At 43.0% G+C, this 14,713-nt stretch overlaps 1 protein-coding gene across 3 annotated transcripts in view; it reads left to right on the forward strand.

Annotated features, from left to right (window-relative positions):
* MTMR12 (myotubularin related protein 12) overlaps positions 1-14,713 on the forward strand; it is a 66,052-nt gene that overhangs the window by 16,157 nt on the left and 35,182 nt on the right. For 2 of the 3 annotated variants that reach the window (XM_047093758.1, XM_047093740.1), the window contains exons 2-5: positions 8,745-8,805; positions 11,635-11,777; positions 13,101-13,173; positions 14,145-14,275. In XM_047093758.1, the coding sequence (XP_046949714.1) occupies positions 8,745-8,805; positions 11,635-11,777; positions 13,101-13,173; positions 14,145-14,275 (408 nt within the window). Of the gene's footprint in view, positions 1-5,178; positions 5,235-8,744; positions 8,806-11,634; positions 11,778-13,100; positions 13,174-14,144; positions 14,276-14,713 lie in introns of those variants that run through there. The other variant, XM_047093748.1, reaches the window with a different exon arrangement.

The raw sequence follows: 14,713 nt of genomic DNA on the forward strand, positions 1-14,713 counted from the left end.
GGATACCCTAGTTTGGAAACTGTGGGCATGCTGTGACTGCTGACAGCAGTCTTTGCCATTCTTTTGCACCGTAATGGCACAAAATGTCCACACTCAGATGGAGTCGCAAGAGGTGCCACACAAATCATTTGGTCCATTTGTAACTGCTACGTTTGTTGAAAATTTGCATCATTTTCTTTTTTTTTAATGTTTGTTTATTTTTGAGAGAGAGAGCATGAGCAGGGGAAGGGAAGAGAGAGAGGGGGACAGAGGATCTGAAGCGGGCCCTGCACTGTCAGCAGAGGGCCCAGTGTGGGACTCCAGCTCGTGAACCGTGAGATCATGACCTGGGCAGGAAGTCTGATGCTCAACCTACTGAGCCACCCAGGTGCCCTGAAAATTTGCATCATTTTCAAATGAGTTGGTTTTCAGGAGTCTTGCAGAGTTCAAGAAAAGTCTGTCAGTGTAACTAGGAGAACCAATTCTCCTTAATTATTAAAGAACCATACTTTTCTACCTTTTTTTCCTACCCATTGAACCAAGATACTTAATTGGGGTCAGCTAGGACTTTTATCCCATGTTTCATAGCTTTGGAAGTACGATTGTCACTGTTTGCTCTTAGGCAGCTGGGCAGGGAGTGTCAAGAGTTGAAGAATGGTGGGATAGAAGTAGTAAAGGGTTAAAATGGAGTCCAGGCCCCTCTCTGAAACCAGATGGCGATGTAAGTAAGCACACAGGCAACTGTCACTAGAGGCTCGTTGGATTGGCTGTTGGATCCTGGGATGACGCCAGCCCCATCCACGGCTGTCGTGCTCCTACAGTTCTTACTGGACAGGCTTCACAATTTCTGGTCTTTCTGGATGAATACCACATGCGTGACTGTGTTCAGTGGAACACACTCTTTTCTCCAGCACTTTACCATACGATTAGAGCATTTAGTGATGCCATCTATAGTAATGGCTCAAGCCTAGATATCATATCTTAAGCCCTATGTTTCTCTGGTCCCTGCTCAAGTGGTTTTAAAACCTCTTTAAAACATCTCACTACTTAGTCATTGCTCATGAAATTAGCAAAATCTTTTGAACACGTACCATGTGCAGGGCCTGTATTGGATTCTGGGGATACATGGTGAGCATAAAAACAGATAAGGACTTACCCTCAGAGTTTAGATTGTTGGGGAGACAGACTTAAATACATAGAACAAATGTGAAATTGCAACTGTGACAAGGGCTAGGAGGGAGAGAGATACATAGGGCTGTGAGAACCTGGTAATAGAAATGGCCCTTGTCATGAGATCTGATGGATACACAGACTTCATAGGGCGGAGAAGTAGAGGAGAAGCATTTTATAGAAGGAGCATCCTGTGGAAACAACTCAGGATGAGAATGAGCATGGCAGGTATGGGAGGTTGAAAGGCCAGTGTGGCCAATGTGCAGACTGAGGAAGAGGATGGTAGGAAACCAGATTGGACAGGTAGGGAGGGGCCAGGCTGCACAGGCCCATATCAAGTCATTGTCTTCATCCTGCCAATAATGCAAAGCAGACTGTGTGCTGAAAGTAACACTGCTGCTTTAGGGTGGAGAATGGATCAGAAAAGTGGACAGATGTGGGTAGACCAGCTGCAAAGCGTGTGGTCCAAATGGGTGGTGGTAGCTTGAATTAGGTGATGCTGGTGGAGATAAGAGAGGAACATGAATTCTAGAAACATTTTTAACAGGTAATATTGATGGAATTTGGTGATAGATTGGATATTGAGGGTGATGGAGAAGGAGGTGTAAAGGGGGACTCTTAGGTTGACCTCTAGATTACATGCTCTTGAAGGGAAGCACAGAATTGTCCAGGCAGTATACAGCAGTATTAATTGTGGTTGGAGTGTCATGAATCAGAAGATTCCCATTGAACCCTGGAGGGTTTGTCGGGGTGATAGAGGCTTCGGCCTTAGCAGACCCAGTGGAGTAAGTTACAAGAGGTAACTCAGCTGGGGTTGAAGAAGCCCCAGAGTTCTTTCCCATGCAGCCAGCCATTACTCCTGTGGGGCACATGTTTTTTGGTGTTTGTTTTTTCCCTTCAGCTTCCTTCTGCCTCTCTACAGCACTCTCTCAGGTTTTCCTTGGGAATTCTGTATGAATCTTGATTTAACTTGGTTTCAGGTGGGTCTGGCAGATACATTCACTGATTATTTTGTCCTGGTTTTCCTTCATTCCGTGTAAGGGGCGGCATGTCCTATAAGGACACAGACTGGGCCAGCTACTGGGTTTGACTTCCACCTCCACATGTACTAGTTGGGTGTCTTCATCTACAAAATGGAGATAATAGTGGCTATAATAACACCACTTGAAGGGCTTGCTATGAGGATTACACGAGTTAATAAGTATAAAACCCTTTAACAATGCCTGATGCATACAACCCAAGAAATATTTGTCATTATTCACCTCTCAGGGCTGGTCTTTGAAGTATCCACTTTGGCATTTACAGATTGGACATTTATGATTTCTCTCTCTTTTTTAATGTTTATTATTTATTTTTGAGAGAGAGAGAGAGAGAGAATATGACTGGGGGAGAGGCAGAGAGAGGGAGACACAGAATCCAAAGCAGGCTCCAGGCTCTGAACTGTCAGCACAGAGCCCGACGTGAGGCTTGAACCCACAAACAGCAAGATTATGACCTAAGCTGAAGTTGGACGCTCAACTGAGCCACCCAGGTGCCCCTATGATTTCTACAGTCCACAAGTGACCCCTGAGTCATGATGTGTAGTAATTTGTAATGTTGAGAGGGAAGAAATTGTAGTTACTTACCCAGTTCTAAAGATCAAGTTGGACAGCCTTTAATCACTCATCTAATAAATTCTCCCATGAAGACAACACCTTATACACACTCAGGGTGCAGCATGAGCAGGAGTAGGATGTACATGTGGGAATTTCATCCTGTCCTATAACCACCCCACTTTAAGATCCATATACAGACATGGGTGCTCCTTGTACCCTTGTTGATAACTGCTTCTCCTCTCTTCCATTCGACTGTGTTCATTCTCCCAGAATCAACAAGCAACGGATGTTATCACTCTTTTCTCTTTCTCAAAAACATTGAGATAGAATCTCCATATTTGTCAGTCTTTTTCTGTGGAGTTCAGAAAACTATTGTAAAATACAGGAGTGAAGGAACTATAGGATGTAGCCAATGAGAATCCATTCTGTCTTTCCTGATGCCTCCCTACTACCCAAAGAGATAGGTTCCCAAATTAAAAGAAAAATTCAATTTTTTGAAAGGAGGTTTTTTTTTTTAAACGATTATTATTTTTTTAGTAATTTGCACACTGAACCTGGGGTTTGAACCCACAATCCCAAGATCAAAAGTCACATGCTTTTTGGACTCTGCCAGCCAGGCACCCTGGGAGGGTTTTGTTTTTGTTTTTGTTTGTTTTGTTTTGTTTTTTTCTGATTCTCTTTGCATACCCTGATTTTTTTGAGTCCTCTAGGCTATTTCTCCTCATAGGACTGGTGTGTGTGTGTTTTGATTTGGGAATGGGTATTTGATGGTAGTGATTTTGGTACTTATTTTTTCCTGAATTATTTGTAAGAATTGGATAGTGTATATTTATAATTATTTTGAAGTATGAACCAAAGAAGGATTAGATATTAGTGATGTTTGTCTACAGTGTGCCTCCTTAAATTCCACTGCTCAAGTGTTTCTATAGGTTTTTTATTCTCAAGTTCAGCAGTTTAGTCTACTTTCAATAGAATCAGCAGTCGAGAAGGTTTTACTTTTTGTACAGTATGCCTGAGCAGTCCATTCCTTGGATGTGGTATTCTTTTAAGGAAGCCATTAGTTTTCTCTTTTGGTCTTGTAATGGGTTCAAAGTACTTCATATTGCAGAAGATAAGACACAAAATGACCAGACCTAAGTCATTATGGGCTTTTATTTTTTATTTTATTTATTTATTTTTGAGAGAGAGAGAAAGTGTGAGTCGAAGACAGGCAGAGAGAGAGAGAGAGAGAGAATCCCAAGCAGATTCTACACTGTCAGCAGAGCCCAGTGGGGCTCGAACCCATAAACCGAGAGATCATGACCTGAGCCTAAGTCAGACACTTAATCAGCCGAGCCATCCAGGTGCCCCCGTCTTTGTGGGCTTTTAGAAAACAAATCCTATTAATAGAAAAATGCCATTTCTTTTTCCTTTGCTTCACATATTCCTGTATCCTCTGTCTTACAGAATTAGGACCAACTTGGGTGTTGCTAATTGCAGGAGTTTCTGATCCATAAAAAAAAGAATTGAGAGGCCTCCTGAGTAGATTCAGTGTAGTTTAATGTAGGAAAAAGGACTGAGAGAGAAGTAGAAATTATTCTTACCTGTGACAGAATCTTGAATAATTGCCCCTCTCATGTAGGATATTTGAATTCTTTGTTTATTCCTTAAAGGAAAGGACGAGAGAACGAAAGAAAAGGAAATCAAGAAGCACAGATACTGCTATGTCCAACAATTACAGCTCTCATTTACTGAACATGTGTGCCAGGTGTTGGTACACATTTTTCTTCAGGCCTCATATTAGGTAGTATTGTTTCCATTTACATTGGAACAAACCAAAACTCAGGTTAAATGTTCTGCCCAAGGTCACGTCTGTAGGTAGCAGAGCAGGGTTTGAAGTGTGGCCACATCTGTATCCTTATTGTAGTGCAGGCACCGAGAGAAGTTTGGAGAAACAAGGGGGAAAACAAAAATTATTCGTACAATGCTGTATTAATAATACAGCTTTCTGCTGTAAAAAAAGGTAAATTTCATTCCCACCTAATATGTGGGTGCAAATACATTTTCCCCTTCAGATTTTCTATTTTAGCGGAGAAAACAAGTGTATTAAATGTCCATTTTAGAGCATGGAGCGACTTTGAGGAAATAAAATGTCTGTGTTTTGTCTTTTTAGCATTTTGGTGCCAAATGCGATTGAGAGAAATTGTGTTTTGGAACCTTTAGGGATGTTGGCTCTTGGAATTTGCCCTTCTGGCTGGATGAAATTAAGCTGAGAATAACAACTTCAGTTTTTGACTCCAGGCCCTCGCAAACAGTGAAGGGTTGATGTGAAGCATTTTGGTATATATAAGCATTCCGGCCTGATGAGAGCTTGGTTGTGGGATCGCCCTCCACACGCCCCTGTTCTTTTCAAGATCAGCGATCTTCTGGCAGGACCCATTTTCTGCCTTTCCTGAGGTGCCCTGGGTCGATCACACATTTGAGAAGATGGGCACCTTAAATATGAACTTGGTAAGAAACTAGAGAATTTACTTTTTGAGAATTAATGGATTGAAAACAAGCAGGCTGCTTTTCAGCCTCTCAGCAGATTCTCAGGAGTGTTAGCTGACTTTAGCTTTCAGATGCTTTTGTCCTGTATGTCCTGTACGGTGAAGTGCAGTTCTCTTAAGGGAGTTTTTCTAATTTGTCCTAATCAGTTTTGTAATAGGAGACTAGTTTCCTACTGTAGGCAGTGGATATTACAGCTGTTCTCCCTTTTGTAGGAGGAAACTGGAGACCATGTTGGAAGCAGTACTCAGCAGTGAAGAATGTAGGCTCTGGAGCTTGTTGGGGGTTGGGCTGTATCCTTGCTTAGTGACTTCCTATAAAAGGAAATTTCCTGAACCTCTTTAAGCCACAGTTTCGTCTTTAAATGGAGATAATACTAGTGCTCATACCTCTGTATGAGGATTAATGATAATACTAGTGCTCATACCTCTGTATGAGGATTAATGAGATACTAATGAAGAGCACTTACCTGGCATATAATAGAAGCTTAATAAATGTTGGTTATTATCGTTATAGTCAATGTGTGCAGTTGACATAAAATGATTAGCACTTCCATTTCCCCAGGCATTTGATGGGGAGGAGGTGGGTTCACCCCAGGAAGTTGGGGGAGCAGAGAACAGTTGTTTAGGGAAAGTGAGTTTTCGGCAGGACAGAATCCTAAAAGGTGTCTCCTGATTGTTTTGTTTATAGAATGTAAAGAAAGAATTCGACCATTTCAGGAATTGATGTAGGTAGTTTTAAGTAGTGTAAATTCTTTATCATCGGAAGATGCTACTTTTGGAGACAAAACAATAGGGTAGCCCTCTCCAAGCTGGCTGCAGTGTTTGAACTGAATTCCAGGCACTAGTCAAGATGATCACTAGTTTTCTAACAGGTGATTGAATTTAATGAATCGTTTTGCTCTGTCCTCAGAGAAAGATGATAGACCTGTCAAAAATAATAGTGCTTTCATTTAGTTCTGTGCCAATAACAGACGATGAACACTCCATGAGAATTTCTAAATTACCAAAACACTCGTAGCATTTACATATGCAATATAGTCCCTCTTGCACAACATAGAGCAATGCATCAGAATCATCTGGGGAGCTTTTTGCACAACCAAAGGCCCAGTTGCATCCCCTGCACTCTGATTTTTTACACTCGTGGTGAGGCCTGAGCACCTAAAGAGGTAACAAGATCCACAGGTGATGGAACACTCCCCACATCTAAGAAGCACTGCCTCAGAAGGACTTGATTTATTAGCATCTTCTGGGATGTAAACTGTGGGCATCTCTAAAATACATCACACTCAGAGTGGTGTATTTTCTGAAACAGCTCTTTCTCTGAAACAGCTCTGACTTTCTTCTTCAGCCTTAAGATAGGCTGTCTTGCTTCTTCCTGCCTCGGCTGTTCCCAAGTTTCTTGTAATGCTTATTTCAACCTGAATTAACAATTTTAGAAAACTCCTACCACCCAGAGCCTTATGCCAAAAAACAAAACAAATTCCAGTTTTCTTTGTTGACAAAGTTGGTTGTGTCTTATAGAATTTTCCACAGTTAAGATTTGACTTGTTGCATCCCCATGGTGTCATTTAACATGTTTCTCCTGTCCTAGTGTTTCTTATAAATTGGTAGATTGACATAGAAAGTCAAGCTGATTGAAGTTAGATATTTTGGCAAGAATACTTAATAGATGGTGTGGTAGATTGCTTTAGGAGACTCACCAGGCCTCTCTTGTTGTTAACAGCCACTTATGACTGTTGCTTTGTTCCATTAATTCATTAAGGATTGCTAATTATGTTTGAATACCCAATAAACAGTGAACCCAACATGAAGGCATTTGGAGATCTTTTCATTGAGAAACAGTGACATAAAACCTGGCTTTGATTCCTTATCAGAAGTGATTATATCCCATGGCAGTGCCTTGTGGTTTTAGGTTATTTGTTTATTTATTTTATTATTTATTAATAAATAAATAATTGGAGCGCCTGGGTGGCTCAGTCGGTTGAGCATCCGACTTCTGCTTAGGTCATGATCTCGTGGTCTGTGAGTTGAAGCCCCGTGTCGGGCTCTGTGCTGACAGCTCAGAGCCTGGAGTCTGCTTCAGATTCTGTGTCTCCCTCTCTCTCTGCCCATCCCCAGCTTGTGCTGTCTCAAAAATAAATGTTTAAGAAAAGTTTAAAGGGGCACCTGGGTGGCTCAGTCGGTTGAGCATCCTACTTCGGCTCGGGTCATGATCTCACCTTTCGTAGGTTTGAGTTCTGCATCTGGCTCTGTGCTGACAGTTCAGAGCCTGGAGCCTGCTTCTGATTCTGTGTCTTGCTCTCTCTCTGCCTCTCCCCCACTCATGCTCTGTCTCTCTCTGTCTCGAAAATGAAGATAAACATTAAAAAAATTAAAAAGTTAAAAAAATAATTTATTATTTATAGGTTATTATCAATCTATTTATTTTTTAAGTTTATTCATTTTGAGAGAGAGCATGAGCAGGGGAGGGGTGTGTGTGTGTGTGTGTGTGTGTGTAGACGGGGGCGGGTGGGGGGGGGCGGGTAGGGAGAGGAAAAGAGAGAGAGAGAGAGAGAGAGACCCAAGCAGGCTCTGCAGGGTCAGTGCAGAGCCTGACAATGGGGCTCAAACTCACAAAACTGACATGACATGACATGACGGATCATGACAACTGAAATCAAGAGTCAGATGCTTAACCAACTGAGCCACCCAGTTGCCGTGGTTTTAGGTAATTTAGAATGTTCCCATCTGCCTTTACTGGGTCTTGGTATGCTACAGAGTAGATGGATCGAGTACTGACTTGATACATTCATATTTTCCTGTTCTTCAAACCCTATACATATATCTATTATCTCTCAAGAACACACAGTCATCTTTTGTTTTCGATCCTTGATTCTCACTGGAGGAAGAGAGGAGCCATGTTGTGAAATGTCTTCCATTCCCTCTCTGACTCTGTGTTTGAGCTGCCTTACTTTCTGTGTAACAGTTGTTCCTTTAGGTAGGGAGTGCTCATCCCTGCCCCTCCACTGGGGGCAACTAATAGTTGTCAATCCTAAATAGGTTAGTGCACTGGACTAATTTGCTGGAATTTTCTGTCTTTTTGTTAAAAATACATTTTTAAGGGGCGCCTGGGTAGCGCAGTCGGTTAAGCGTCCGACTTCAGCCAGGTCACGATCTCGCGGTCCGTGAGTTCGAGCCCCGCGTCAGGCTCTGGGCTGATGGCTCAGAGCCTGGAGCCTGTTTCCGATTCTGTGTCTCCCTCTCTCTCTGCCTCTCCCCTGTTCATGCTCTGTCTCTCTCTGTCCCAAAAATAAATAAACGTTGAAAAAAAAATTAAAAAAAAAATACATTTTTAAAAAGTAACTAGCTTGTCAAAAAACTCCTGAGGGTATGTGACATTTTAGTGTGTATTCTGAAAACATGGCTTTCTTTATGTTACTCATTTTGAGCCCTTAAACAAAGAAAAATATTACCCTTTGCTCTTCTCTTTTAGGAAATTCACACAAACGAGAAGGAAGTAACAGAGAAGGAAGTCACTCTTCACTTGTTGCCAGGTAACGGTCGTTTAGCATCAGACCTCATGTGCCACTCAAAGCCAGTGATAAATTATGTCATCCCTAGTATTGCTATATATAAACTCCTTTGTTTTCATCCAGAAGGCATATAACAGGAATGAGTTGGACAAAAATATCAAGGTCTTTAGTTCAATCACTACATATTAGGTCTGAGTATTATAACATCTGCCAAGAATTTTTGTTTCCCCCTCCCCGCAAGTTGATGAAAATCAACCTGGCAAATTCACCTCCTTCACAAGCAAATGAAGCCTTTTTTGCGTCACTGTACTTGGACACATCCAGGATTCTGGTCTTCAGTCAGGAAAATTCTGGTCCTCTCCAGAGCCCTACATCCCACTTCCCCATGCAGCTGCCCTAGACTAGCACGGCTGCCCAGGCTCCCCCGGCAGCGTTGGTGGGTGGCCTCACCTGTGGTCTTCTGCATCTGAGCATAAGTGCCAGGCAGGCTGTGGTTTACTAACCTTGGGACTGCCAGGGCTTTGCTCTGAGGTCATCACTGAGGAGTCTGGATTGGTTGGATATTTTTGAGATGGAAGAGAGTGACTCTATACCTTCAGTCAAGCTTTAATCATTTCTGAATTCAGAAACAAACTACTTGGTGGTCTGTCCCCTTCCATATGTGGGGCTGTCCTGGGAACTGTGCATTAAGTTCTTCCATTTTCTTTTTTCTAATCCCAGTAGCCTTTTTTTTGTGAGTTTTTGTTTTAAATTTTTTTTTTTCAACGTTTATTTATTTTTGGGACAGAGAAAGACAGAGCATGAACGGGGGAGGGGCAGAGAGAGAGGGAGACACAGAATGGGAAACAGGCTCCAGGCTCTGAGCCATCAGCCCAGAGCCTGACGCGGGGCTCGAACTCACGGACCGCGAGATCGTGACCTGGCTGAAGTCGGACGCTTAACCGACTGCGCCACCCAGGCGCCCCGAGTTTTTGTTTTAAGGTATATTTCCCCCCAAACAGTAGAGGCCTCATTCTGGTACTGTTTACCTTATTCCAGTTTATTGGGAGGATATGATTACACACAAGTTTCTGACTGATCCACCTTATTTGGTAAATATATTGGGGTCCTGAAACTTAAAAAAAAAAATGTCTAAGTTTCAAAGGTTTGTATGTTTTTTTGTTTATTTTTTTTTACAATAATGGCCTAAACCTTAATCCATATACCACATTTTCCTTCCTTTTCTTGGGTTATAGATTCTGATATTAACTTTCATTTTTAGCTCAGTGCCACGTGCATTCGCCCATCCCCTGGAGTACCTCAGGTCTCTTCTAGATGCGCAGCCTCCATTTCTTAGACCAGACCATGAGATTTTCCAGCTCCCACCTCCCACGATTCGAGACTTTATCTGCACACGCAAGCTGGTGGCTGTGGCACAGCATGTGCCTTGCTGACAGACTAGCACATCGCTGGGTGTTGTGTTAGCTGCTGTGTGCCCATGTCTCGTCTCCAGTGCGCGGCCACTGACTGACACAGCCTGCCTGGTCTCGGGGACACACTTACACTTAAAAGCTGTTTCACACTAGGAGTTGAAAAAGCACAGGAAGCTTTGCTCATATATTTTCCACCTTGAACCAGCTGAGGCGCTTTTTCTGGGACTGTTTTAAACCATAACGAGGCCCCAGCTTCATTGTTTTCTTCAAGCTCTGTGGTCTCAGTAGAGGCCGACCTAGTGACTGAGCCATCTTTTTGTATTTCCTTAGGAATTAACCCCTTGGGAGGTGGAAAAATATACCATAATATGTGTCCCTTGATTGTCTGAGTGTCTGAAAGCCTTCTTTATTTTCATGTTGCAAGTTAGACCAAGTGAATTTTGAGCCAAAAAGTAAATTTAAAGTCATTGAGGAGAATATCCAGAGGGAGATTCTGAGGGTCTGAGATGGTTGTCTGTTGAAGGGGAAGAAAATGTCTTTTCTTTTTTGTTCTAAAATATTTGCACTTGATTTTTTATTTCTTCCATATCCTTCTCCTTTTCCTGCTCTCACCCACATGTCCAGCCCTCATGAACTTCTCTTCCATGGAGCAGAGAATGCTTACCTATCCCTAAATCCTAATCTTTCTGACTGTAAAGAGAAGAACTCTCTATCTGCAGGAAATACAGCTTCTCATGCAGGCGGGGTGCGTGCAGATAGAGCAGGAAAGGCGACACACTGAGAGGAAATACTCTCAACTAAGAAAGAGAGGAAATAATTTTTTTCCCACAAACCTCTGACCTCCCTTTTCCTCCCATCCTTCTCTGTGGAGCCAGAATGAATGTGATCAAGCTGCACCTCTGTGTCTGAGGAAGCCACCTGCGAGCCCTTTGGCCAGGGAGGCACCCGCCATCTTTCAGTGATTGCAGAGTGAGAGATGGCCCACTCTCACCGCAAAGTGGGCTTGAGCTCTACGTTCCAGAGCCTTTCTGATTTCATTCATTTAGGGTCATTTTCATTCATTCATTTTCATTCATTTCTATACCACACCTACCTGCTTGGGCCCAAGTAATAGGAACACTGAGGTCTGCACTTGCAAGTGTAGCTGAGATCATTTCCACCTATTGGACACTTTCCTGGTTCACAGTGAAAAGGTAGAGAAATGCCCTGTGTGAAGGTGTATCAGCCATTTTGCGTTCACTTATGAGTGGTCCCTGCTCTGCTTCATCTCCACACCTAAGGTTTGCCACTCCTGCTGTGCTGGAAAGCGTAGAGTTCTGAAGGGCTGTAGTGTAGAGTGTGTTTGTCTTTCCCGGGAATGGAGCTGGGGAGGCTTTTACTGTTTGCATACTGTATGTTCCCTGAGGACTCTGAGGAGGGCTTGTTTGGTTTCGATCAGGTGAACAGCTCCTTTGTGAAGCCAGCACGGTGCTGAAGTATGTCCAGGAAGATTCCTGTCAGCGTGGGATCTATGGGAAACTTGTCTGCACGGACTTCAAGATTGCTTTCTTGGGCGATGATGACTCTGCATTGGATAATGATGTATGTATGAGCTCCGTTTGGCTCAGTTTGTGGGGAGCAATAAAATTGTGGCCCCATTGTCTTTTTTCCCAGCTCCTCAATTCCCCACCACGCTCGCCACCCTCACAACACACATGAAACACCAACGACAGAGGTCCTCAACACCAGAATGCCGTCTGTCCTTTGGAACCTCTTTTCAGTTGTAGGGCCATTCTAAGTGCCCCAGGTCACGCTGGCTTGCATCTGACTTCATAGGTTGACACCATCAACTTTTTCTTACTTTCTTCTGTATTTCAGCACAGTATGTATCACTCATTGGAATCACTAATCTCCCCTAATACTAGTTCCCCGTGTTTTCTCTGTACTAAGCTGTCCCTCAAATTCAAGAACTGAGTTCGATTATGAAACTGATGCTTGCAGCACTTGAATTCGGGTGTCCTTTGCCCTGAGTAGCAGTGCCCTTGTAAGACCTGGAGAATGGGCAGTGGAGTGAAGGAGAGGCCTGCCCACGCCACTCGGAGAGCGCTGTACGTTGATGCAAACCCAGCTGTCCCAGCCCACCCTGGCTGTCTTGGAGTGTGGGCTTCTGTGCTGCTGTCTGCTCTAGTGGCTTGGCTCCTTGTCCTGTGCAAATAAAGACAGCATTCACAGATACTTGAATCTCCCAGCATTTGCTTCCTAAACCTGGCTTCCCGTAGCTCTGTCACTCACCTGTTTGCATTTGTGAGGACTCTAACCTCCCAGAGTGATTGTGTGTGGCACGGCCGGTTAGCCTGGGAGCAGCCCAGGAATGGCATGTTGTGCCTGGCTTTGGAAACAAGGTGCTTACCAGCTTTCCTTGCACACTTCGTCATCTCTTACTCGGGGAATGTGCCTCCATCTCCCTGTTTGTTTTTTAGAGTGTACACTCTATTTTTCCTCAGTTTTATTGAGATATAAATAATAACATTGCATTAGTTTAAGGAGTATAACAGAATGATTTGATAGATGTATATCAATATATGTATATATTGCACAATGATCACCAAAGTAGGTTTAGTTAACATCTGTCATTTCCTATAGTTACCAATTTGTTTTCCTTGTGATGAGAACTTTTAAAATTACTCTCTTAGCAACTTTCAAATATGTAATACAGTATTATTAACTATAATCACCATGCTGTGCGTTACATCCCACGATTTATCTCATAACTGGAAGTTAGTACCTTTGGACCACCCTCACCCATTCTTCCATCCCCTCTCTGGTTTTTTTAATGTGCAGTTGGAAATCGGTGATTTGCTCTGCCTTTAAATGTTTAATAGGGCACAGAAAAGAGTCACAGTTGTTTCCTTTTGAATCTTTTAGGAAACCCAATTTAAGAATAAGGTTATAGGAGAAAATGACATAACACTCCACTGTGTTGATCAGATTTATGGAGGTAAGTATCTTTTCCCCTGGGGTGTTGCCAGCCTTTGAAAGTATAGCTGATAATGACAATATTTTTATGGTCCTTTACAGTTTACTAAAATTTCTTTACATATTTATTTTGTTTAAATCAGTTCTATGGATGATAAAATTGAGATGTATAGTGGCTTGTTTGGGGTCACTTAGCTGGGGGAACTTGGACTTGAACTTGGAACCTATTCTGAGACTCCACAGTGCCATTAAGTGTTTGTTTATTTTGAGAGTGAGAGAGAACATGCATGCATGAGCCAGGAGGGGCAGAGAGAGAGGGAGAGAGAATCCTAAGCAGGTTCCACCCCCAGGGCGGAGCCTGACATGGGGCTCCATCTCACGATCGTGAGATCACTACCTGAGCCGAAATCAGGAGTTGGATGCTTAACCGGCTGAGCCACCCAGGTGCCCAGACAGGGCCACTATATGCTAGATCACACTTGTGGCTGTCCATGTTAGCTGTGTAGGTTTTACTGTAAAGTCTAATCTGAGAAAGACTTGTACTCCATGTCTTTTCTGCTAAGGGTCAAGCTTCTCTGTGCTTCACTTCTCTATTTTTTCAGTCAGGGCTTTTTCAGAAATCATTCAGTAGCTGTTTAGATCCCAACACCAGTAGGTGCAGCCTGGTCCAAACTCCGGGACAGGGAGGGGCCCCTGGCCATAAACCCAGGAGTTGACTGTCCTGAAAGCATGTCCCTAGTGACTCCCTTTCATTTTTTGTAATGTTAGCTTTTGGAGTCAGTTTTGCCGATAGTGGCCAGTTCATTTTGGTCTCGTGCAGAGGAACGAAGAGCCTTGCACATTCTCAGAGCCGGGCCCTTGCTCACAATTACTTAGAAGACAGCACCTTTCCTCTTACTTTTGAGAGGTCCTAATAGTCTTTCTTGTTTCCTTAGCATTGACTTTTTGCCTTCTAACATGATTTCCCTTCCTGATTTCATCGTTGATGTGTAGTGTTTGATGAGAAAAAAAAAACTCTTTTTGGACAACTGAAGAAATACCCCGAGAAACTCATCATCCACTGCAAAGACCTCCGAGTATTCCACTTCTGTCTGAGGTACACAAAAGAAGAGGAAGTCAAAAGGGTAACTAGTTGCATGTATTTTTAGGTTTTCTTTCCCATCAGGTTTTACCACTAACTCTTATTTTTGGCTTATATTGTATGAGGATGGAGGGGGGAATATGCCTGTCTGCAAAGTGAAATTGGTTATAATCCCATATGCTTTGATTAGAATTGAGAGAGAATTGGGGAAAACATGTCTATTATGTTGGCACCCATTTACCTTTAATTCTTCAGTTTGTAATGTTTTGATTCCTGGAAACTGAAGAGTGGGAGGTGGGAAACCAGGGTTAGGAGGCACCCTTCTTCCCCCACACCTGACAGTCTTTCCAAAAAGTAGTAGCAGGGACCCCCAGCTCCTGGAATGGATGAGTTCGTACCTGGGAGGTAGTAGAAGTATGCGGGAGGGAGGAAGTGGTACAGGGTCGGACGGGCAAAGCTGAATTACCAAATGAGGCCTGTG

The sequence above is a fragment of the Lynx rufus genome, unplaced genomic scaffold (genome assembly GCF_022079265.1).
Source record: "Lynx rufus isolate CCGP_SWC_20201006 ecotype Redwood Valley unplaced genomic scaffold, mLynRuf1.p SCAF_1, whole genome shotgun sequence".
Classification (NCBI taxonomy): domain Eukaryota; kingdom Metazoa; phylum Chordata; class Mammalia; order Carnivora; family Felidae; genus Lynx; species Lynx rufus.